This window comes from Pangasianodon hypophthalmus, chromosome 9 (assembly GCF_027358585.1).
Source record: "Pangasianodon hypophthalmus isolate fPanHyp1 chromosome 9, fPanHyp1.pri, whole genome shotgun sequence".
NCBI lineage: Eukaryota > Metazoa > Chordata > Actinopteri > Siluriformes > Pangasiidae > Pangasianodon > Pangasianodon hypophthalmus.
In genome coordinates this window covers 16,126,127-16,153,038 of record NC_069718.1, presented here as the reverse complement: position 1 = coordinate 16,153,038, position 26,912 = coordinate 16,126,127, and the positions used below count along the sequence as shown (strand labels likewise).

The window sequence follows — 26,912 nt, the reverse complement described above, 5'->3', positions numbered from 1 at the left end:
TTTTAGATGACCTGTCCTTCCCCAACTCATTTTGACAAATGAAAGGCTTTAATCTCTCTTCCAGACAAATCAGATGCCTAACCTCAGTTTTCTCTCTCCAGGTGGTTGTTACTTTTAGTAACATTCTTCAACAACTAAAGTGTACATGTCCTAAAGTGTACATGTCTTGTAGAGGCCATCAATTAGAAAAAATATCAAGTATAATAACTGCAACAAAAAAAAATGTTTTCATTTAAAATTTGACACAAAAACATGTTGAACTTCATATTGTAACAAAATGTAATAACTACTGCTTGAAAAATGTCTTAATTGTTTTTAACTACTACTACTTCTACTATCTACTTCCTTTTGAATAATGTTGGTATTAATATTATTCAGGGCAATCTATTTTTTTAGGCTTCTCACACCAAATACCATAGTGTTCAATCATACCCTGAAAATGCAGAATGCTATTTTGGACTTTCAGTATTTTCTTATATCAGCACCACCAGGTCAGTTTTTGCCTCTCAGTGATGGGGAAATGAGTCACGCCTCTTCATAAACAGGGGCATTGCTGTGTTTGCTCTCCTGGTGCTCATATCCCAGCACCACTACCATTATGCGCTAATGTGGAAATGACTGAAGTAGACTGCTCACTGTAAATGCTGGCAAATACAGTGAATGAAACAGAAATCAGAGCTTCCTTCACTGGGAGATTAGCTAGAACATCGCAAGTTCTGGGTCCTCTGCATGGACAAAAAAAGTGGGTGACATTGTACAAAAATCCAGAGACTGGATCAGAACTGATCATTACACTCTGCTTATCTCAAAGCTTAAACATAGCAGTTTTTTTTTTTAAATAGGACTTTGGGCTTTATGTCTTCATTCAGAAAGCTACTGAAACTGTGGCAGAGTGGGTGTATATAATATGATTATGGAGGCTTTTATTTAAAAATAAATAAATCAATCAAACACAGAATGCTGTAGGTTTACCATGTTTTCTGTGAGATAATTTAGAGTCAAGTAAGAGTTTATTATTTTCACTGTTTCATTACCTGAAGTGTGTATGGGACTTATTGAAAAAAATGGTCCATCTTATTGTCATCTTATTTTAAAGTAGTAACCAACCACACACGAGCCTTTAGTTCTGTCAATCTTCAAGAAAATCAAGAGCATAATAAGGCCACATCAGAAAGGCTACGTTTTGACTTGTTAGACTAATAAGGCCTCTTAAATCTTTGTTTGAAGCCTACCCTCTCTAACAATTCCAGCAAATTCACCTTTATAAAGTGAGAAGTTTCTTCTATTTGACTGAAATAGGTGAGGTTGAGGTCAAGGAACAGGCCCTGCTGTGAATTTATCACTCAGATATAAAATTAACAAGGTAGAGAAGCCATAATTGGGAGGCCAGTTGGTTCCCTGCCAATAAAGTTTACAGCAAAGTTTACATAAAAGTTTACAAGAGACAAACTCCCCTCGTTTATTCTGAAATTAATGTCTTTGGTGTTTTATGGCTCTGTTCTCTTGTGACTCATAGTTTCAAAGCAAAGCTTCAAGTAGCTAGTTTATGGTGTGCTTTATGATGTAGCTTCAAAATTCATGGCCATAGTCTTGCTTTCATAAATCACTGGTGCTCAGTTCTCTTCTGGATCGTGGACGTATTTACAGGGTCAGAAAACTGATTTCTAATATCCTCATAAGCAAGAAATACTGTGTATATGCACTAAGCATGCCTTTGTGGTTCATGTACATGTACCTATGACTCAGTTTGACCTTAATTAAATGATTAATAGAAATCCTGCTAATAAATTTTGAGCACAGTGATAAACCTTCATATGTTCAGTGTGTGTTGTCATATTGTGGCCATAAGCTTGACTCCTCTAGTGAAAAGTGCTTGGCAGCGTTTGTGCTGTCTCTCGCTGGCTCCCTATTAATGAGGTTTTGCAGTGAGCGGTGGCATGCAGGGTCACGGCCATGACGGCCGAGTTCACAGACCTGTTTACAGAGCAGGTGAGAGATGAGCAGGGGAGAGGTGTCACCTCCACGTTAATTAAAAAACGCAAGCATTCGCCGAGGGGGCTGTCCTTCAGCTGCCCGCCTGCTGGGGGAACAGAGGCTAACTCGCCCTACGCTCAGGCACAGGTGTTAATATAGGCAGAGGTGTTGATACACAAGGCAAAATTCTTTAAAGGAGTTCAATTACCTTTCATTAACTGCACCAGGTTTCTAAGAGCTTGGTGTGAAAATATATATGAATGGTTACTGTAGAGAGTAATGTTGTACTATATATAACTATAATCATCATCATTATGCTTTCTCCATTTCTATATGTACAGAATGAAGGCAGAAAGGTCATTATCGTGACAGAGGATGGTGTGACACTCCAGGCATCTTTCTCAAGGCTTTCCTGAACACACAAACAAACAATACAGAAACTACAGTGCATAATTTCATAATTTCTATTCATAAAATCAAAATAAAAGTACTTAAAAGAGGTTTTCCTACGAAGACCGAAGACATATCCATACACAGCTGAATGATAATGAAAACTTTTGCATTTGTATCATCTTAGAATTTCTTTGCGTCATTATTTCTTCCATATCAATGCAGACATATGCACGACTTCACAGAGGACACTGTAACACTCGTGGCATCTTCATCACTCTAAAACACACACAGATAGAAACTGAATGGATGATAAATGACAGTTGGAGTCTAAAAGCCTTAAAACAGTCATTGATAAGGACTTTCCCATGGTGCATTCACTTTCCATGCACATCATCCCTCTATTTCACCAAGAAGAGCAATCCACCACAGTCACGAAGTCAACATCTTCCTGAATAAATAATGTCTGTCTTCCCTTCAACAAAGTGACCATGTTTTAGCATAACAAAGCCCTTCCAGCCTGCCCCTTTACGCCACTTCCACTCCCCCTGTACCCCCATACAGCAAAAACAATACACACACACATAAACATCCTCTCTCCTTTTCTCTTTCCCTCTCTGTCAAACAAAATGAAAGCCCTTCATACTCTGACAGCTAGAAAGCCCTGCAGCTTCAGAGTACCTTACTGTCAGCAAGGAGAATCGTCTCTGCATTTGAAACTACAACAGTCATTTTTATGAATAAATCAGTGTTTGGAGAACATTGCATTTTCCAATACATTTTTATATCTGACAAAATGGAATAAAGAGGGGCATCACGTTGCATTCTACATGCTTTTATAAATGAAGAAAAAAATCTCTTTGAAAGATATTTACAACAAAAAAAAGCAAATCAAAAAGCCTCATAAACAGTAAGTGCTTAGTGAAAACAGAGTGACTGCAAAATCTGACAAAAAGTTAGTGACAAACTCAATTCAGCCCTAGTAGTAACAGCTGCCAAAAAAAGGGGTTTGGGCTTCATACAGCTGGCAAGCATTCAAACAGCAAAAGTGTATCTAATCGTTTTAAAGGCGCTATCCAGCTTCTGAATTGGGTTACATAACACTGTGCATTATATGCTGGCAATAAAAACGCTTGTGTTTGGGTGTGTGACCAAAGCATTTGCTAAGTAAAATTGAAAATTTGGTGATAGAAAATTTAAATGCAAGTTTACCTATTGGTGTTCTTGTTTTCTTATTTTCAGCATGCACAATAGTTTTAGAATTATTTATTTTATTCTTTTTCACATTATATGCTATATTCTATTCTTTTTATTTGAAATGCTATAATTTATTCTTTTTATGCTACAATTTTACATTGCAGTGTTGATTCCTAAAATCTAATAAAAATCAATTTAGCTAAAAATACATTGTAAATTCATGTGTGCACATGGATTTCACTGTTTACTAATGAGAAATCTCGAGTCAGTACAGGCCTAATGGGATGTGTTTCCTGCTACTAACACTCAGTGACAGGTTCAAATCTTTCAAAAATAAGCAAACAACAGGCTTTTTATCCTTTAGGAATTTGATGTGGCTGGTTATCCTGTACAGTGTTTCAAGGCTAACAGCTTTGATTGTTACTTCAGGCACTGATGAAAAATATCCTAATGTTATGATTAAAAAGCCAGAGCTAAACATGGGAATAGTGTTTTATACATAATCTATGAGACTTAGTAACCCATTTACATTTCTAAATGATTTACATACGGTAGAGAGACCCTCTAGTCATAAATAATTTAATATCACAACATATCCTGAAGGAGTAGATCATCAGTGCTGTATTTAACTTTAATTACTCTTTTAAAATCTAATGTTGGCCCTGCAGTTATGATTGAATAATTCTGTCTGAAAGCTAAATGTTCCTCAACAGTCTACTGAGATGGAAAAAAAACCCTCGATGAAAAAGAGACCAATGTTGGGGGAGGGAAAGGGAAGACACATGAAAGAGAAAGGGGGAAAAAACTGGAAGGTGTCTGCGTGTGTGTGTGTGTGTGTGTGTGTGTGTGTGTGTGTGTGTGCGCGTGTGTGTGTGTGCGTCTGTTACAGATTTACATGCAATCAGGGGATACTTGACTAATGTCATACTTTTCAGCTGGTGGCAACAGCTGTTCTGCAATTGTTCCCTCAAACATTCAAAACAGAGTTTCCTTAAAGAAAGAAAGAAAAATAAAACAGCATTAAGGTTAACATCAAATTATAATAAACCGACAGCCACAAAATAACAGAAAATGGTAATCACTTCTCCAAAACTGCAATACATTCCATACTTACACTAATTAAAAAGCTTGAACAGCAACATTAACATATTAATTGAGGTTCCACCACAGGGCTGTTATGATGAGGATATTCAAATGAGGCTTTCAGGAACTGCACCACAGAGAAATTAAAGCGAGAGAGGGATGGAGATAACACTGGAACGAGACACACACACACACACACACACACACACACAAAACACCTATTGTAAATCTGACCTTATTTCAAATACAGGACCATATTTGTGTGATCTGACATGCCACCCTCTCGCTCTATCAGATGAGTATTTGAGAAATGAAAAACCCATTTACACAAAGCCTGAGTGTGTGGCAGAGAGATCACCTGTTCTATACAATGTGCCCTCACGTCAGCAAAGTGACACCACCACGCAAGGTCAGTGAAATTACGAGAGAATGTTTCGCAGCGTTTGTTCAGACAGACAACTGATAGCGTCTCCCTGCCTCGTCGTTTAAGAGGTTCCCGCTTCCTGTATGATAACATGTTATTTCGGTGAAATTACGGGACTAGATGGGGGCCTAGTGAAACACGAGTGTAGTAGTTAAAGGATAATAGCTTGGCCAGCCCTGCCAGGCTCGCCTGAATGTCAGAGCGACGGCTGATAGCAGCTGCTCAGTGTGAACCTGGGTTTAGGCCACTGATCCAAGGCTAGAAAGCACTCAGGCTCCTCTCTGCTGGGAGCTGTGAAGGAGTCAGGCTCTGATGAGCATGAAATCACAGGATAAAGAGAGGAATCTCTCTCGTTTCAGTTTAGATTACAACTACAGCACTTGACTTAGTGTCGCTGGTTGTGAGGACTGCACAATATCATGTATTTCTTTATTCAAAGAATTACCAGAAATGGTTACTGATGTAGGCACAGTGTGATACCAGTCATCACTCTGCCTTATGTAAAATATACAAAGAGGTCCATAACTGCACATTCACACAGTGACAGTTTTTTCTTTGTTGGACTCTTCACTCCACATTTTAATTACATTAATTCAGACATTCACATAGACATTTCTCTAGAGAGGGGTGACAAATTAAAGGAAAAATGTTGGCTTTTATGCTGTAGAAGGCATTTTGCTGATATGGTTTGGCCTCACTTGTCTGCTTAGAGGGAAGTGTCTCCATAAATCAATATAAAGATATTCTGGTCACCTTTATCCTATGATGAAACATTTCTATCCTGATGGGAGTGGTCTGTTCCTGGATGACAAAATCAAAACACCAATTCAGGGTACATATTTTGGAAAAATGATGTTCATCCCTCCAGTACAGTTACTGAGACCCGTAGAATCAATGCCAAGCACCATTGAAGTTGTTCTGGTGGTTCATGGTGGCACAACACCTTACTAAGGCACTTTATGATGGTTTATCTTTGTCATGCATCTAAATTGACCAACGGTATTGTTGTAAATAAATATTTTCAGAGGAGAAATTAACGTAATCTTAAATCTTCAATTCACATGCTTATAGACTGCAAATCCTGTGCAGTTGATGACTGTCTGTGACCCACAGACGTCTCCAGATGCTGATTATATTCCCTGGTGATGCTCTGCCAGTAATGCATTATGCCTTTAATGCATCCAATTTCAATCCCTGCTTGTTTGAACAGCTTTTTGCCTCTAGTATCTTCAGTTCAATAAAATACGTGCATGCACAATAGATTTCAGGTCGGCTAATCGAGAACATTTCACTTTTTGGCAACCCAACCCCAAAGCAACCATGTTGCTTTAGTAGTATATTTTGCATTATTGGGCTCATGCAAGGGCAAGCATCATTGTGAAGCATTTGCTTGGAGCTATGAAGTTAATTTATCATCATGCTGCCACTATGTCTAGTGGCATCATCAATAAAGACAAGTAAATCAGTTCCGCACACATGCCCATCCCATCATGTGTCACAGATGAGGCAGCATGATTGGATCATAAGCAGTCCATTTTATCTCCACACTTTCCTCTTTCCATCAATCTGGTTCAGCTTCATCTTTGTCTCATTTATCAGTATGATTTCATCCCAGAACCCCTTTGTAAATATACTTCTAGGAAGCTGTAATCTGGACTTCCAGTTCTTGAGGCTTGCCTCCAGTCTCCTTTGAGTCTGGTGGTGACTCTTAGAAAGAAGGATCCTCAAAGGTTCTTTGAATGTTTTTAATGGTTCTAGCTTTCTAAAGGGGTTCTATTTGAAGGCAAACTCTCTGTTCAGGACTTTTAATGGTTCCCTCAGAGACAATAACCCACTGACCCCAAAGAACCCTTTAGAATGCTAGATAAAACCTTTTTCTATGCATGTAATTTTAGACCTATTTAATTCCTGCATTCTGGATAATGTTCTTGATCTGTATGACTATATTCACTATTTAATCCAATACAGGATGGTATGGTGGCACAGCAGGTCGCATTACTGGCTCACAGCTTCAGGGTCATGCTCAGGTTATTGTCTGTGCAGTGTTTCACATGCCTTGTGGCCAAGTTTCCTCCAGGTTCTCTAGTTTCCTTCCAATGGTGATAGGTGGATTGGTGATTATAAATTTTAAAAAGGTGTGAACAGGCCCTGTGATGGACTAGCATCCCATACCAGAGGGTATTCCTGCCTCGCACTCACTATTCCTTGTCTGCTAAGTTTGGCAGTGTATTCCTACTTCTACCAAATTTACCAACATCTAGTTTGGACACACCTAACTGGATACGCCTTGGGGCCTTTTGTTAGCTCTCTTGTACATGAAATAATGAACTAATAGTGCAATGACTTACAGCTGATAAAGGAACGACTAAGAATTGTCCAATTAAATTAGGACATGTTGCGAACAATGAGCTATTAGTGCTATATGACTCATTTAATATAGTTCTAAATACACTTGAATCAAAGCTTCTTCATGGTCATTGTTTCTTATCATATCCATGCTGGAGTACAGATAACAAACAAAAAATTATGTCACAGTCCATTTGCTTGTGCTGCACAGAATCAGTCTACACACTCGCTTATAAGCACTACAACACAAATTTAGCACCAGAACATTATCTACTGTATATCACCTTATTTCATAACTTGTTCCTCATAAATATAGCATATCTCTGTCACATACATTTGTTCTGCTAGACTGAAAACTCTAGAATATAATGCATTGTTTGGACCTGCATAATGTAGCATGAGCTGTGCTGAGAGACACACGTAATTATGCTGCACTGAACAATAACAGGCCAATGAATTTACTGTATTCCAGTAACATACTGTTGATACAAAGATAAACACAATGCTTACATCAGCATTGCTGGTTTCGTGAGTACAGTAAAATGGTGTCCCAGGCCTAAAAACAGAAGCTAAGACATCATGCAGGAAGACAAGCCAATTTGGCCTTATCAGAGTCACTCCAATGCTAAGTTATACAGTGAGCTGGGACCAGGAGGAGCAGTGTAAGAGGATTACAGCAGACGTTTTCCTTGTTAAAGCTAAGAAAAACAAGGCTGACCCCAGTCAGACTGTGGTTAAATGGAATATCAGTTGATGTGCTGGGCTATGCATATGTTTAATCAACAACAGAAAAGCACCCAAAAAACATTCATCTTCAGTAACTGCTTTATCTTAGTCAGGCTTCCAGTGGGTCTGGAGCCTATCCTGGGAACAATGGACACAAGGCAGGAATACACCCTGAATGGGACACCAATCTATCACAGGGCACCAGGCACACACACTTTCACACAGACATTCACATCTAGGGGCAAGTTTATTGTAGTCAAGCTGCCTACCTGCATGTTTTTTGGAAGTGAGAGGAAACAGGAGAACCTGGAGGAAACCCACATGAATCGAGGAAGAACATACATAACTCCTCACAGACAGTAACCCGAGCTCAAAATCAAACCAGGGACCTTGGAGCTTTGAGGCAGCAATGCTACCCACTGTGCCACCACCCACAAACAAAATAATAAGATCAAATTTACTATTCTAAATTCAGAAATACTGTCTGCACTAGTTGAGTATGTGTCCATTCCCAAGATGAATGAATCAATAAATAATGCAGCTAAATGGTCTATACTATTTTGACTGATTATTTTAGTATAGTCATTTAGTAGATCAGTTTGAAAACAGCCCTAGCAATGATTTGTGACAAGTGTATTCGACAAATCAATCTGCATTATTTCTAGCTCCACTGAAATGTCCCTGTATGATATGCATGGTACCCTGGCAAGAAGGTTACCCAAATTCAGCAGACGTATTTAAAGTTAATGTGCAAGTCACCTTATTTAAAGCCATGAAAATAAAATCAAACTGTGGAATCACTTATTTGGTATTGTATTTTAACGCACTGTTATGTAGAGAAGTCACTTTCCCAGAAGAACTTCAGGTCACTGGGGTTGAGCTCTGAGCGTAGCTGGAGCCTGAGCCAGTTTTGGTATCTGCATACATCATGCCTTCTTGCTCTCCTGATACTGCCTTCTACCTGCCACACACACAGACATCTGTGACTGAGAAACACACTGACAGAAATTTTTAGAAGTTACCCCAACAGAATTTCCTGTACACTGGTATATACACAAACAGGGATTTGCCCGTTGTCTCTGTTTTTAGCGACTTGCAGTTGTCATTAATATATTCAAAAACACAACTGATACAAATAGCGCTATAAACACAACCTGAATCTCTCTCAGCACACAGTGACAATTCTCAACATGATAAACAGCACAGCTATCAATCTCAATAAGCCTCCTTGTTTTTCAAATCTCCTTCCTGTGCTACAAAATTACTGTGTGAGTGTATTTTACAGCCCCAACCAAATTCACCACTATGAAAGTTAAATCCATCCCTGCCATGGAAGAGATTAGAAAACCTTGCCGCACTTGTTGCATGCAATTATGGCCCAACAAAAAGACACAGGAGATGGTTTAACGTCTCACAGAGACTGTAATTACTCAGGAACAGCTCCAGACTCACAGCCCCATGGGATCTCATTAGTGAGACACTCTCATCATACAAACCATTTAGACAAACATTTCCATTCACCAACAAAGTACACACTCAAAGGTTTCAATGAAAAAGAAACATGAGGATGGCAAACCAATCAGTTTAGTGTATTTAATTACTCTTGTGAAACAGTGTGTCAGAGTCGTTAGATAATTATGACACTAATTTACTGCTTAAAAAGTGGAGACTTCTCGTTTACTCTGACTAATAATTAGAGGTTGAGTTGTCTACATAGAAATAAAACTTCAGTACTAAATTTAAGGTGGTTGTCCTGTCAAGCCAGCAGGACACAAACACTGTAAGAATTTAATGTTGGAAAAATTGAACGTGGGTAGCATTGTCACCTCACAGCACCAGGATCCCGGGTTCAATTCTGAGCTTGGGTTACTGCCTGTATGGAGTTTCTTTGCATTCTCTCCCTGTGTCCATATGGGTTTCCTCCAGGTAGTCTGGTTTCCTCCCGCTTCCATAAAACATGCTGCTAGGTGAATTGGCTACTGTAAATTGCCCCTAGGCAGGAAAGCATGTGTGAATGGGACTCCATTCCATGCATGCACACAACCAGGGGGTATTCCCACCTGTATTCTCAGGATAATTACTGGATCCAGCGTGACCCTGACCAGAGTAAAGCAGTTACTGAAGATGAATGATTGAATAATTTTATTCAACAACGCCACTCTTCAAGCTACTATTGTTAGACCCTGGGGTTTGTCTGTAAAGTCTGTAATCACAAGAGAGACCCTGATATGCAATAATATTAAAATAACTAGTCAAATAGAATCCATAACTTATATATATACTGCACTGACAAATTATGCTTTTTGTGACATTATGTTTTCAACTCTTAGGCAATTACTAGGTCTACAGCTTTTCTGTGTTTTTAAAGAAACGACACTTTAAGCCAATAAGCACCGAAGAACTATAGTAATACAATGTGCCTAAAAACTACTGAGTACAGTTGTCTGTATTACAGTGCAACTCTGGGTACTTTGCAAAAGATATGCTGGTAACATCTCACAGCAGTGGTACTACAAAATCTCAATTCTGGTGCATGCCCAGGTACAACTATGTTTGTTGAAGCAAATGAAGACGAGAATTTTGCTATAAATAGATGACAGATCCTTGAACTACAGCCTGATTTCTTCAGCAGCACATCCTCTAAATCTCAGTGGACATGTTACATTTAGCTTGAATTCTCAATAACTTTCTCAGCTGTACTGATTAGAGTCACACATTAATGCTCCACTTTAGCGGTTTTGATCTGAAACATGCTGAGGAAGTGTGCAGAGCTAGAAGAAGGTTCAGGTGAACAGTGTGCCATATATAACCTCACTGTAAAGGCCAGCACTTCTGCGCATGCACATCTTTTACTGATCAAAGCAGCTCTCCTACGTTTTAAGATCCAAAGCGTGAACTGAAGAGCGCAATGAAGACGGGAAAAGAGGGGACGTTCCATGTAAAATCACAAGAGAATCTTGTGTCAACACCGTCGCATACGTCTGTGACATATCAAAGAGAATAAACAACAGTGCTGTGATTACCGAGTAGCTTGACAGACAGGAAGGAGAATGAGAATGACAAGCAAAGATTCCAGGTGAGACTCTGAGCTGCTGAGTTCCACTTTTTAAAAAGCATTGCACTAAATTCGAGGCGACAACACAGCACGAGCCTGGCATGCAAGAGTGAGGTGCTTGAGAGCTCCTCAGAAGCTGAGCTGCTGCTCAGTTTGTGTTCAGGAAATCTCAGAAGTAGTGAAATATCTGTTAGAAATTGTGCCACCTGCTTTTTAAATGACCTCTGAAAGGATCTCATAGCCACACCTCATGTGTGTCATACAAGCACACACCCCTAAACTGCTCCAAAGCCTGCTGCTAAAAACGCAAAAAGAGTCATACTGAAACAAAAAGTATTCTTCTCCAAATGCCCTCAGAAGGCCTTTCAGGGACAACTCAGTTTTTTTGCAACTGCATTTTTCTAGATTAATTAGGCTTCTGGACATTTTGCATTCCTGAGAGAACTAGAAATCAACTTTTCTCAATGTACACTGATGCTGATACTGTTGAATGGTTGTGGAAATTAGTATATAATTTAATCATCAGTATGACACGGTCTACACATTTACAATGAAAGGTTAAACTGGAATGTAGGAAGTGAGGAAATTTAGCAAGTGTCTTACTTCTTGGTGGGTGCAAATTCAATTTATGTGTAATTGTGTGGAGTTCCACACTGATATCAAGAAAACATGATTAAAACTAGTTCATGATATGCCTGTTTCTGTCCTCATGGTTTAATTTAACCACAATTAGGCCAGACCTCAAGTTTACACTGTTCTTAGTTTATCATCAACATGACACAGAATATTGCGGGTTTTATCTTTCGACAAGAATGCTTTTAACCAAGCACAATTAACACATTTATGCATTAATGATCCAATACACGCACAGCAGTTACCCTTGACTAAAGAAACACATTTTAAAGTTTTGAAATCAAAGCATTTCTCTAGAAAGCAATGAGAAACCGTATTACATTGTCACAATTATTTAACCATTATGCCATACTATTTTAAAATTTTCAATCAGCCAGAGTTGGTTGACCAAAGGTGCTGCAGCTCCACTTCCTCGCACTGTCCCAATTTAAACCCTGCAATTACACTACAGATGACTTATTACATAAAAGCTACAAGTGTTTTAAAATAGTATTACAGTTTAAGTACATAGTCAGTGTTTCACGGCAGAGTAACTTGGGTTAATCAAATTTAGCTGGTTGTTAAAATCACTCAGCAGCCCATCTGAGAAAGCAAAAAGGCTGTTTTGTGAGTCTTATTATACTGTGCACACAGTCTGGCCTTTTAGTTAAACTTAATACAGCTCTTCTTTATTCCTCATGTAACCCTCTTCAGCTATGATCCACATCATATACAGAGAGATACACCTCAAGACACATAAAATATAAATCTAACTGCTGAAGTGTCATGTCTTTAGGCAATATTTTCTGGCAAAAAACAGCTGTTTGAATGTGGTAGGTATAACAGCAAAAAAATGTATCTTATGAAATACCATGGGGACAAAAATATCATACAGCAACTTAGATATGTACACAGAGATGACTGCTGGGAGTCTGAGGGAGTTGATGATTCCTATAGCAGCGGGTGAACAGTGACTGTGTATGTGGGCAGTCGTGTAATGTCTAGGCTCAGTTGTCTACTTTTAAATAGCATCTCATTACTGTGAGTGGGACAGGGAAAGTGATCAGAGATGGGCTCTCCTTTCCAGCTTATTATTTACACTCCAGATCAGGCATAAGCCCACATTCTTCAGTCCTGTAATATAACCCAGAATGAACAAAACTAAAAGGCCAAAAAAAAACTTTGTTGGGAATTTACTTAAACATTATTTATCTGTTCAAATACATGTTATTTAACTATCAAACCATGCAGATTACCATGCTTGTCTAATTTTCTCTCACTGGTATTTAATATGTCATATTCACAAACCTGAATAAATTAGAGTTGATTTCAACTCGCAACAAAATTTGACACTAAAAAGCCATGGGCTTGTTTACACTTTCAAAAATAATCAAGTACATATGACTAGCCGACTCTAATTGCTAACACTGTGTGAGGACAGGCACCATGCTGCACTCTCACTGGTATCCTCTCGCTTGCGAGAGTGCACTTGCTTCTACAGACTCCATCCCTGCCGAGCCCTCGGAGCTCTAAATTGTTTATCAGACACTAATGCAGCCGTTTAATCCAATTTGCATTCATATTAGTTTCTGGGTATCTCCGTCCGAGGGGAATTACTTCTTTAGTGCTCCTTGGAGAGTCCAAAATAACTTTATGCATAATATCGGTATCTTCATATTTCTCATCTGAGGAGCCAATTGCTTTTAAATACACTCCTCTCTCACAAGTGATCGGGTAAGTCATTTGGAGAGGCTGCAGATGAGTAAGCATGCACACACACACATACACACCAGAGGGTTATGGAGCCTGTCATAGGCTAGCAACCACTGAATTAAATGCCACTGCATCAGTCGTCTCTTCCCACTGAGTCCAATTCTTTGCTGAACTGATGTTTGTGTTTAAACTGCTCTGCGCCTGTGTGTGCACCGAGTAGGTGAGGTGTCTTCACTCATTTGCACATTAATAAGCATTTTTTTTCCCAAACAAAGAAAATAAGATAGTGTTTGCTTTTAATATTCTGTATTCATTATGCATGTGCTTTGCCATAAAAGGTAAATACAGAAAGGGGGGCTGGGTGGAGAAAACGCTCCGTAAAAAGTCATTTGAAAAAGTGTTGTGCTGCCACCAAACTCTCAAAAACAGAGATGGATGAACAAACACAACTAATGAAAAACATAGATTAATTGCTTATGTCAATGTGCATTCTAAAAGAAGTGAATTTATTTTGCCTCAGCTTTTAGTCATTTCAGCTGTGATAAACAGAACAGGGACAGCTAAAGCTAAACAATAGTGTGACTGGAGTACAAGCTCTATATTTAGAGACAAAATCTATACTTTTATGACACTGAGAAATGCAGGGTTGCCAGGGGTGTTCACAACAATGGAGCGAAAACAATGAGATTCTTTTGACAGTAAACTGCAGGTTGCATACAAAGAGGCAGGGGTCAAACTAAAATTGTCCATCAGCCAGACAAGCAGAACTCATTTGGATGCAAACGAGTGCCTCTGATATTCAAATATTCGATATATATGCTCAAGGCTTGGCTGAACACTGGTCCCACCCACTCAGAGTGCTCTCTACCAAGATATGCATGCAAAAGCGACGGGAAAAGATTTTTTGTGTGAATGTGTGTGTGTGTGTGTGTGTGTGAGTGTGCTTATATTTTGGTGGGGACCAAATATCCCAGAGGATAGGAATATCTGACAGTGTTGACCTTGTGGGGACATTTGGCTGGTCCCTACAAGGAAAAGTTTTTTTTAATTATTATTTTACAAAAAATGCAGTTTTTTTATTTAAAAAAGGACTAAATGAGCCAAAAGGTTTTGCTTTGGTTACTGGGGTTAGGGTTAGGTTTAGGCATAGCACTAATTAGCTGCAATAATTAATGGAATGTCTTCAAAAGGACAGAAACACAAATGTGTGTATATGTGTGTGTGTGTGTGTGTGTGTGTGTGTGTGTGTGTGTTTGCATATTCATTCAAAAAAAAACCAAAAAAAAAAAACCCAGTATCTCAAATAGTACAACTCCTATTCATATTTGTATTAGTATCCCTTTAGAACATATACATTCCAAATATCTATGGCCTGTTTCACTATAAAACAATAAGCTCAGGGCTTTATGTGATGTGTAGAAGGCAGCAACTTTGAGGACAAAAATGTGAGCATCACTCAAAAGCTATAGCTACAGTATACAAACCATTCTGTTTTCTCCTTTTATCTAAATGAACCACAGCTCTCTGCCATCATGCTACATGCCTGTGCACGGTCACAATAAACCTAGCTCCTATAGTAATAGCCTCCAGTGACAGTATAATGTTTACTTCCAGTTTATGTGAACCTAAAGAATATTTTAAAAAAGAATAAATAAAAAAACCCAACTGTCCACATCTTTGTCAGCTGTTGCTGACCTGAGCAAGCAGAACAGTATCAGCAAGCATGGTCATTAAAAATGAGTACAGGGTGCCACGAATTGCGCACACTCAAAGGTATGCACAAACATGGAGCAGTATAGCGAGCGTGCGAAGAAACTGTGACTCGTGAGTGTGCTTCAGTTCTGCGAGCACTGAGACACACACATGCTTCCTTTCCCCATCACTCAACGTAGTATATACTTTGCTCACAAATCAAGATAGTTCAACTAAAAGAGTCATGGCCTAAAGTAAAAAAAAATTCATTTGCAATTTTTAATTCAATAGTATTCTGACCATTTGTGTTTAAATGGAAAGTAAAAAGTTATATGTAAGTTTTTTTAATGCCAGCTTTGAAAGCAGTTTATCGCTTCACCAGGTGAAGTACGCATCAGCCTATTAACTGTAGTTATTTTCCACACAGTTACCCGAATAAGATGATTCTGTTACCGGCACAGGCCTACGATATAATGTCCATCAAATGTTGCCTTGCATCAGTTGATAATTCCCTGATACTGGAAACTGTATAGATTAGCGCAAACACACAAATGAAATAAACACAATGAGATTGCAGTGAGTGTGGGTCAGTGAGAAGAGAAAGCCTATTCACCTGAATAAGGGTGCAGTGTAATGTATTGGAGAGGCTATCACATTAACCTGCCAAGGCCTCTTTAAATGGGGTCCAGGGCTTAAACTGATTTATCTATTGGCTCCTTCATGGGCACTTTAGAGTGTGCAGCTCTGCCTGCTGCCCATCAATCTCCCCCCTACTCAATAGATATCATTACTTCTTATACTAGCGGTCGAGAAAGGAGAGGAGAAGAGAAAAACATACACACATGGAAAGACACACATGGATTCAGTTCATCAAATGCTTTTTAAAGTGTTCATTCATTATACAGTCTGATGTATACCAAAATGATATAAATTGTTTCGACTGTGTTTTGTACATCACTTAGATTTCTACACCTTACAACAAACTTTTCTATTGTGTGCTGAGAGTGAAAGAAGCTCTAACAGCCGCAACTGCATTACTGGATCCTCCACTCTCTCCTCAAACCATCAATGCAACACTTGAATTTTTTTTCCAAGAAATGAATACATAATTGGTTTAGCGCATCTGTAAAATACTGACAATATCATGTTCAGAGGATGAACTGTTTCATTTGCTGAGGAAAGAAATGTTTGATAAAGTAGATTCAGAATAGAAAATGACTGTTAGGCAAGCTTTACAGTGAATATGATCAGAGAAATCATTTACACTGAAAACAAAGACTGCAAAAGAGAGAAAGTCTACTGGAGAGTTACAGAGACAAATAGTCCTGATTTGAAGAAAAAAGAAAGACATCAATCAAATGTAAGTGTTAGGTGGCATGATGTGTTTAAACAAGACGTATACAAATTACAGGAATTTACATTTATTTATTTGCCAGAATTTTCCATGCATGGCTGAATCGGGTGTTATCCAACCTACTGTGAGAAAAAGCATACAGCATGTGATGTTTAAGGAAATTATAAGGTCATAGAACAACATTAACTGAACTGATATTTTTGTAAAACTTCTGCACAGATTTGCAAAATGTTAAGTGCAGACACAATACTTAAACAATAGAGTAGATAGTAATCAATGATGTTTAGGAAAATAGTATAGGTTTATTAGTAATAGTATAGTTAAGCATTAGTGTTATACCACAGCAATTTATCAATGATTACTGATTAATGATTCAATATTTTTTTTATTGAACATGTTGCAATTTTTAACCATTTATAGTTACAATTAATTTTGTGACTCATCCATGAGACAAATTATTTCCTATGATCACTTGTGTTATAGCAGCTGTAGACTGTTCTCTTCACCCACCTGTTTTTGTTTTTGTTTTTTTGCTCTATTGAAGATAATACCACAAAAAAAATTTTTTAAATAAATTGTCTTATAAACTATCATGTTACTGAGAAACTTTGGAAGACTGGAGACTCCTTCTATAAATGTTAAATAAACATCTCCTTACAAAAAGCACTGCCATATTAATGATTATATATTTTTCTTTGTTAAATAACAACACCTTTTTTATCTGTTTATTACTAGGCTTAGATTATGTCCCTGTGAATTGAGCTGTTACTATAGAAATTATAATACATTAGAATTAGCACATTTATAAAAAAAAAAAAAAAAAAGTAAAACTTGACTTGAGCCAGCACTATTATCACTACTGTTATAAAAAAAATTTATCAACATCTCCTGACCAATCAGAATCAAGAATTCTACAGTGCTGTGCTATAATAAGAAATAAAAAATATATGCACTAAATATGAACACATTTTCCGTTAAGCAGCATAGGCTGAATAAATGACATCCAATGGCCATGAGTAGAATATAGCATAGTCTTAGCTCACCTCTTCTAATGTTGTGACCTTCACCGTTGGGACAACTCTGTCCTGCTCACACCACTCTGATGGCCGACTCACCTTGTGCTCGATGCTCTCTGACATCTCTGCATGTTTTGGGGTTTTCCTGATCCCTCTCCACAGGATCCAGATCTTGGGTCTCTTTCCTCTGTCCACTGTTCTCAGTGTCCACGTTCAGTCCTGTTTCCTGATCCTCTCCTCCATGTCCCATGACTTGTTTGCTTTCATTCTGATCCGTCTGGTTTGTGTGGACAGATTCGTCTGGACAGTCTAGGGTTTGTGTTGGCGTAGGGAGTTTAACTAGTGCATGTATCTCTGAGGGCTCTCTCTGAGCTGGAGGGGTTAAGTCACCTGAGCATTCCCGCTGATCACAGGTCTCAGCAGGGACTGATAAGGACTGATGGATTAGACGCCATGACTCCTGCCAATGTATAAGGTAACAAATAGCATCATTGACATTTTCACAAACAACGAAGGAGGTTTTGGTATGTTTGAGGATATATCTAACACATATTTATGGTTCTTCTCAAATCTGAACGTTTTGATTATTTTTCTATAACAGCACGGCTCTAACTGTAGTTAGAGTAGCAGCTGATTCACAGGGACTTGTATGGTAAGATGCTACACATAATCTCTCACTAATAATGAACATATTAAAAATGTGGTCTTATTTGACAAAGAAAAATGTATAATCGTTGACATGGTGAAGTTTGCTGTTGGGATGTTTTTTTTTTTAACATTTATGTAGGATTGTCCAGTGTCAGTAAGTTTTCTGCCGCACGAAAGTCTTAAGGACAGAGGACTTTCTGGTTTTTCAATAACATGACAAGCTTTGTTTTGTGTTATTGACTTCAAGAGAAAGAAAAAAGAGAGGCTGGTGAAGGAACTGTTATAATATAAGTGATAACAGGAACTAACTTATCTTGTGACAGTCCACAACATTAAATCTAATTATAACTAATAATGTTAAAAAGCACAATGAGTTGTTCATTAGTAAATTAAAAATTGTAATCGCTGGCAAATCCGCCTTTCTGAAATACCTTGAAACTATTTAAACATACAGCTTTACAGGTTTTAAGCCATTGTTAACCTTCTACCTTTTAAATATTATAATAAGATATTATGTCAAGTTCAAGTTTAGAGATATTTACGTGACCACATCCTCCACCTGATATAATCATAAACGTATAACCTCCCCTTACTCCGCCCTAACCTAAAACCGGCTGACAAGCACAAATACCTTTTAGCCAAGAATAACATTTCACTCAACAGCAGCATGATTACTCTTCATTAGGCAGTAATGGGACAGTTTGACAAGTAGAGCTGCTGCTTTAGTCACCTGCTGATGTGCATGCATGGCCCAGTGGAGATGAGACCTCTCTGTAAGTGGCCATTAACCACAGTTCATCTGTCACACTTCAGTCCCGGCTCAACCTCCGCTGCACTTCATTTGGGCAGCAGAATCCCACAGGGGCTCGTGCCATTTATAGTGCTGGCCATGTTCATTAAGGCCTCAGCAGCAACAGTGGATATTTCTGATAGTGCTGTAGTCACAAGGCATTTTAAAACTGATGTCTATAGAAAAAAACAGATCTGTGTGATCTACCTACTGTCAGCCGGAAGAGAAAAGTATGAGATCATCGCATAGACTTATTCACTTATTCAATCATTCCTTCAGTCATTTATTTACTCACTCAACCAATTAATAGATCCAAAGCTCCTCCACAGACCAACGAGACCTTCACAAAATTAGAAATCTCACTAAAGACTAAACCAAATCAACTCCTCTTGGGAGTCAGGGAAAACTGGAAAACTGGAAACTGGAATGCAATCACATGAGTTCTGTGGCTTGAACAGCTCCCACCAATGAGACGTCACGTTAAAATGTCCCATAGTGCTTTGTTCATGTCACAGCTGTTCTCTCCTCCATTTCCACTGATATGTCATCTCTTTCATTAGAAAAGAATGTCTCGGAAAAACGTTTGTCCATTCAACCCACTCCAAACATCCATACCCAAGGGGTATTGGTTACACAAGGACTTGTAACAGGAGGAATTGTTTTCCTGGCTATAATGACTGTAAGTGTAATTCAAACTCTTGTAATTAATTAGGAATGCTGTCTGCATGTGGCCACTGATCATTTATCCCTATTTAGGCTATGGCTAATTGGTGTGTGAATAAATGAGAGCGTTTAATCTTTCTGAATATTATTTTTAAAGGAGTTGTTTAAACAAATATGCACAAAAAGTCTATTAAATAAATGTATCATTAGTAAAACGTCATTATTTTTAGTTAAAGTTTAAAACAGACATCTTGTTTATGTAGTGGAAAGAAATCTCATTGTGACACTTTTTAACAGCTGCGTTAATCAGCATTGAATTTCCCTAAAACATGATTTAATAACACTTTGCTGTATCTGCCATAGCATATTAAAAAGTGCATTTTCATTGCATGTAGGCTGGGAAGCTTATAAACCTTAAAATTTTTACTCCACAGCTGCTTCAGACACTTTAGTTAATCCATGCTGAATAGCGAGGCCGCTTTTTAGAGTTTGTTTTGCTTTAAGGACATTTGATACCTACAACACTTTGGACTATACTAAGGAGTGTAAAACCAAAAGACCTGACTGAGGTCAAAACAAACCACGGGAAAACTACGCTTTAAGCACAGTTATTCTGTTAGCACTACCTTAAAAAGGACATAGTAGAGAGGGTCTCTGGACAGGAAATACCAAACAGGATTTAGGAGTGTTGAGTAAATATAAACATACAGGAATTAAACTGGTTAGTGCAAATCTTTGCTAATCTCTAATCTTTGCCTGCAGTTAATTCTTAGTTAAAATAAGGAATCTTTAAAGAACACAGAAAAAAAAAAACGGTACAAATCTCTTGCTTTTAATTTAACAAAACTCACTGATCTTTATTAACCCATTTCACATTCAAGTCTTAAACTATAATAATGTATATACAGTAGTATAGTATATATGTAATATATATTACTATAGTAATTAGTTGTTCACTGACTTATCAGATCAGACCAATCTTGTTCAGTGTTGACGGTAACTCAAAAAGCACAAGATGATGATTTTGGATTTTATATAAATCACAAGAAAAGTTAGGACTATACCTCCTCAAGACTAATTCTGGTCAGCTACGACTCATAACACAAGCGAATATGCAAATGTATGGGAAACATGCATATCTATCATTTCACTAACTGTGCACAACTACAAATGTTAAGCAGAGGCTGTAAAAGACAAAAGTTAATGTGTCTAATCACAACTTTACACAAGCAACTTAGATGTTTCTAATGTTCTAATATTACAGACTACAACATTTCATCTCAGTACTAGAGGCCATGTACCAGAGCTGCATAGGGATGCTCCGAGAGAAAGGGAAGGCTGTTCATGAGCACTGTGTGTTCACCCATTATTCAAGCTTCATTATATTCAATCAATATTCATTTAGCCACTGGGGTTATTGACTCATTCTCAAATAAAAGTACACTCTACAGCAGCTAAGCACATTATGAATCATTTGTCTTGTCACAGACAGGAGACTAGAGCTTCACGTCATTCCAGAGTAGTAACGGTTTGATGCCACCCTGCGGTTATGACTGTAAATTATGTATTTTATGAGTCTTCAGAAAAAATCAGTGCTACCTGCGGTGTGTCACTGATAAATCAATCACAGTTAATGTGTAGGGAAATAAGCTGTCTTTCATTTGTTTGTTTGACAGTTTCTGTCTTGGGTGGGAAGTGGCGTAATCACTCTGTTTGATGCTGTAAAAACAGTATATGGAAAAGGAAATAAAACAAATAATTGTGTAATAACATGAGTGCACGTGCTGTATCATCAGCTCTCACTCCCATTTCATACAGTACAGTTACCTTCCTTATGTCGGTGCAGACTCATACTGCTCTGAGGAAATGACAGCTGCAGAAGAAGAGTAAACAAGATTCATTGTGAAATGGCATCAAATATCAGAGCATATATTATTGACAGACAAATGAGGGTGAAAATCAGAAAAGAATCCTTTTTCCTCTACCTTAAGAATTGATCAAAGATACTATATAAACTGCATGACATGATTTATTTTTCCAATAACTTTCTCCCAGTTGACCTCACACTGCACTCAGTGCGGGTCTGTTAGTGTAAGTACTGCCACCTATTAATAGCAGCCACAAATGAGATTATTGACCGCAGTGTGTATTCACATAGCTCGAGAAGGAACCAAAAACTTGCCTTGACAGATGGCCATTTGTGTGACATCCTGCAAAATAAACTGAAACCTTTCTGTTCACTCAGAAAAGCTTTGACAAATCTGGCCTTTCCAGTAGTGCAAAGCCACACACTCAGCCTTTCACACTACCAACCCACTAGTTCTAGTATCAGGGCTAGGTTGCTGAATTAATCTCATCAGGAAAACGACAGCTTTGAAAAGAAATGAAATGTGGAGTGATGTAATGCAGGCCTACCTGTAGGCTTGTAGGTTAAATGCTGTGTAATCCACGCTGCAGTCTGCTTATAGGCTACACTCCAGTTCCTGCACTGTTTGCTCACTGTGTTTTAACTCTTCCACTGCCGAATCCTTATTCGTGAAACTCTTATTCAGGCGCTATCGGCTTGGAGGAAGTCATGCTGATCGCATTTTGCCCATAATGTCATTGTTTATCTCGCTAAAGATCTTTAACACTGCCCAACTCTCTTGCGTCCTCTGCCGCTCCATCACAGTCCCGACACACACACACACACACACATACACACACACACACACACAACCAAAACGGGGTATTGTTTTAAGTATGCAGGAATTTATTTATTTCATTGTTAAGATTAAATTGTAAGCAATCACTTAAAAAAGGTTATGATGACTACCCTAGGATAACCCTATCTGTGTAGTCAGTTTATGTGAGCATGTGTGTGTGTGTGTGAGCCTGTGTGTGTGTGTGTGTGTGTGTGTGTGAGTGAGAGAGAGAGAGAGAGAGAGAGGCAGTCCGCCAATTATCGCGATGGACGCAGGAAACTCAGCATGAGCTTTTCCTTCTTCCCTTCCAATTCCTGTCGCTGAAGAGCCTGTAGCCTCCGCCACAGGGAACAGCGGAATAAGTCTTTTCATTCCTCACCCTAGCGCTTTCCGACACATTTATACTGCCATCCGACAAGTTGCTCTAAATAAAGAAGGCATTTTTTTTAAACAGTCGGATAACGGAGACCAGAGCAAATGGAGATGATCTGAAGGAAACCCGATGGGCATTGACCAGACCTCTTCCCATCACTTCCACTGAATACACTATAGGTACTTGTGAATGTTCCACGTGCGCGGTACCAGTCTACACAGCGCGCGACTCCGTGCCAATGTGACCGAGTCCGGCAGTAACTCGTGGGAAGCAGTGCACACATTTCACTGGATCGTTTGGCTGGGATTTTCAGCATGGCATACCCTCAGGGCTACTTGTACCAGGCGTCCACCCCTCTGGCTCTCTACTCGTGTCCTTCGTACGGCTCGAGCGCGTTGGCGGCGCCGCGTGCGGATGAGCTGAGCAGAGGGAACTCCAGCTCCGGCTCTGCGTTTGCGCCGTACGCGGGATCTACAGCTTTCACCAGCCAAACTCCAGCCTTCAACTCGCTCCAGTACGGCTCAGAGCCCGCATCCGCACCACAGTTCTCCTCATTCGTGGTGAGTCCTCAGGCTAGATATGACCGTGAGAAAAAGGTTTCTGATCACTGTAAACTTTTAGACTCTGCTGGAAACTCATGGTTTTATATATGCACACACTTGAGACGATTTTTTGAACATTATCTTGCGAGTTGAAACCCAAACTTGTGTGTCCTTTATATAACAGAAATATTAAAGAGAATATGAAATTTACATCTGGCTGCAAGCTCGATGTTGTAGATCTGCCAGTTTGTAGAGATGACAGGAAGAATGTGTTTAAGAAAACAAACATTTCTCCAAACAGGCGAATATCTCATTTATACACACTAAAGCTAATCTCACAGGCCTGAGCTTTAAAACAATAGCATTTTCGTTGTCATTATATAAGCCTGTTATTAAATAAATTGTCACCACGAGCAATAAGGCTATAAATAAGCTAAAGTACCTACAAAAGCTGTATTAAAGGCAACCATTTAGGATAATTGTTTTAATGATATTATAGGCTTCAGGCTATATATTCAGTTTCTACAATTATGTCTGATTTTTTTTTTTATTGTTTCTAGTTATACTCTAATCATTTTTTGGCCTAGCTTTGGGACGTTATTTCAAATGCATGCAAAAAAAATTAATAAATAAAACATAAATAAATATTTTAAAAAAGAGTATATGAAAGGTTTAAAATTCTCCAAAAGGAAAAGGAAAAGTTGTCCTTTCTGCTGGTTGATGAGATCTTTAGGTTATGGTAGGCTATAGTTTTCTATTGTGTGTGTATATATGTGTGTGTGTGTGTGTGTGTGTGTGTGTTTTATTAGAGTAATATCTATAATGTCACTGTTCCAGGGTTCCCCGTATGAGCCGTCCCCGGGTCTGGCCGCCTCTCTGGGTTACGCGCACCCGTACGGAGCGCCTCTGGGCGCGTTCCCGCTCGGAGACCCCGCGTACCGGAAGAACGCCACGCGGGACGCCACTGCAACGCTTAAGGCTTGGCTGAGCGAGCACAGGAAGAACCCGTACCCCACCAAGGGGGAAAAGATCATGCTGGCCATCATCACCAAGATGACCCTCACCCAAGTGTCCACCTGGTTCGCCAACGCGCGCAGGAGACTGAAGAAGGAGAACAAGATGACGTGGACCCCACGGAACAGAAGCGAGGACGAAGATGAAGAAGATAATATCGATTTGGAAAAAAATGATGATGAAGATGAGCCGATTAAGGCAGCCGAAATGGCAGAGTCGACCAAAGAATTAGGTATATCATGATGTTATGTCAAAATTTTACTTCAATTAAATTTACATTTGTGCATATTACGCATATAATAATATAATAATAATAATAATAATAATAATAATAATAATAATTATTATTATTATATAATAATAATAATAATAATAATAATAATAATAATAATAATTATTATTATTATTATTATTATTATTATTATTATTACACAGAATTAAACTTTGACACTCCTTTAATTCTCTGTTAGGCCTTCCCGTCAGTCCAGGACTAGTCACGACCGAGAAGCACACAGAACACACTGATGATGAAGCGGATCGTGTTATTGACACCTCCGCTCGGAGAGACGCTGAGCCGCGGGCTGGGTGCGACTCTTCATCACCCACGACCTCCTCTCTCCAAAGCGGTCCGGACAGAGTCGGGCCAGAGACGCCCGCAGATCAGGGAGACACTCTGAGCGCAGTGAAGCCCTCCGGAGAGAGCGGCCTTGGCACATCTGTCATTCATTCCACGAACCCGGCTCCCAAGCCCAAACTGTGGTCTCTGGCCGAGATCGCCACATCGGATAAGCCGGGTGGTGAGCGGCTCCAAACATGCGGAGCAGCTCAGAGTCCAGTCATCATCAGCACGGGCGCCTTCTCGCCCTCCAGGTCGCCCACACGGGGTCCTCTCCTCCCCAGGCACTTCTACTACGCTTCTGCTTTTTATCCCGCTTTCACGAACTACAGCGCGTTCGGGCCGGCGGGCCGCGCCTCCAGCTCCGGATTAAGCGACGCGGCGCTGCACAGAGCAGCCAGAGGAAACCCAGCGGCCGACATGTGCAAAGAGCTGGCACAGGGGGAGGCGCACTCCAAGCGTTAAACATCCCCCATCGCTTTTCCTCCCTTTATTTATCCTCTCTGGGATGAGAAACTGGATGATTTTCTTTAGATAAGAGTGATAACGAAGAGAAAATCTGGGGTTGTGACTGCACATCTTGTGTAAATGAAGCTTTTTGTATTCGAAAGGGAATTTTATGAAATGTAATGTTTGAAGTACTATAAAGTGAAATATTGCTTCTTTGCTAATCCATCCACGTGAAAGCAGAGCGGCGCAAGAGGCCAAAGTTAATTCACTATTTTACATTTCTATAGGTCACTCCTCTTTTGTTTTACTGATTCTTGGATATCCAAGAGTTGAATGTCTGTACCATTCGTGGAATTTAACATTTTATAGGATAACATAAAATCCCCATCTTTCGATTTTTCCTCACATAACATCTCATTTAAGCAGACATACACGTTTCCGTTCTGGCAGATGTTATAGTTTCCTTTAAGGTAGGCTATTTTTGATCATTAATCCAGGCAATCGAGTAGAATGACCGTTTAATTAAGGTTTTATTCACAATTTTATCATTTGATTATATAAGAGAGATTTTGTGTGGCCAATAAAATATATATTGTTTGATTTTACCTTCCCTGACAGAGTGTTAACAAATCATAGTGTGGACAGTAATTCTGCTGATTTGCCAGGGAAAGGTTAACTGTACATACCCAGAATGCTTTCACTGAGGGTTTCTCTTTCTTTCTGCCATCAGCAAGATGTGTTTATCCCCTGGACTAAGTTACAGTGGAGAAACATGAGCACTGGTACTTTTTTTGGTGTCGCTTATTGAAACTCATACTGGATGTTTAGCATGAATTTCTGAACCTCATCTGTCACCCAGTATCAGCACAAAATCTTCTTTTTATAGTGGAAAATTTTCAGGAAATATACATATTTCAGCATTGTAAGCATTAGTCTCTAACCAGATTCTTCAAAGACTGTGTATATGTTACTGATTTGCTTTTAGGCAAAACACAGAATAACTTTAAAACTGTCCTCCTGTTCATAATTTCATGGGTGAAGCAAGAGTTTTAATACATAGAGTGCACATTTATAAGAGAGAGATTATGGCACATGGTTTAGTGGATGAGATATTAAATTCATGCTCCACAAACCATCTTCTCATAAAATGTGTTTTGCTATATTCCATCAATGTAGCACCAGTAAGGGGCTAAAAATGCCCAAAGGCCATTATAAAAGGGATTAAATGTGTAAGTTCAAAATGTAGTAAACTCTACAGAAGAAAGATGGGATTATCTCAGATTCCCTATTACCACTGGCATTGCAGGGTCCAACAGCAACAAACATCAGAGAATCGTCTCAGGCCTCTTGGCTTACAGAGGTAATGCCACTTTTCTGCTCACAAAGCCCTGAAAAGAAGCAGCAGCTCTTAGAAAGAGACATAATCCCTTTGGTAAAATCAAAGTTGGAGTCTGGTATATAAACATGGTGAAGAGCTATTTTTCAGTTCCATGGTTACAAAAAAGTGTAATGGAGGAAAGCCGGGCATATACGTTCCTTCTAATATTACA

The 26,912-nt window shown here is 39.0% G+C and overlaps 1 protein-coding gene and 1 long non-coding RNA gene across 2 annotated transcripts; one reads left to right on the top strand and one right to left on the bottom strand.

The window, feature by feature from the left end:
* Positions 1-4,114: 4,114 nt before the first annotated feature.
* LOC113530090 (uncharacterized) lies at positions 4,115-22,372 on the bottom strand. The gene is made up of 5 exons (XR_008302387.1): positions 22,099-22,372; positions 21,511-21,556; positions 17,682-18,042; positions 4,676-4,815; positions 4,115-4,551 (listed from the first exon to the last, which is right to left on the bottom strand). It is a non-coding gene; the product is annotated as an uncharacterized LOC113530090 (long non-coding RNA).
* On the top strand, positions 22,341-25,967 carry irx5b (iroquois homeobox 5b). Its single transcript, XM_026918831.3, has 3 exons — positions 22,341-23,300; positions 24,120-24,528; positions 24,767-25,967. The coding sequence occupies exons 1-3, from the start codon at positions 23,055-23,057 to the stop codon at positions 25,375-25,377; spliced, it is 1,266 nt and encodes a 421-aa protein (XP_026774632.3). The 5' UTR covers positions 22,341-23,054; the 3' UTR covers positions 25,378-25,967.
* Positions 25,968-26,912: the final 945 nt, after the last annotated feature.

What these genes read in the sequence shown, in the direction of transcription:
- irx5b (XM_026918831.3), top strand. Translation starts at nt 23,055, where the DNA reads ATGGCATACCCTCAGGGCTACTTGTACCAGGCGTCCACCCCTCTGGCT. An exon ending in CACAGTTCTCCTCATTCGTG is followed by an intron (nt 23,301 to 24,119) that starts GTGAGTCCTCAG and finishes TCACTGTTCCAG; the next exon opens with GGTTCCCCGTATGAGCCGTC. An exon ending in AGAGTCGACCAAAGAATTAG is followed by an intron (nt 24,529 to 24,766) that starts GTATATCATGAT and finishes ATTCTCTGTTAG; the next exon opens with GCCTTCCCGTCAGTCCAGGA.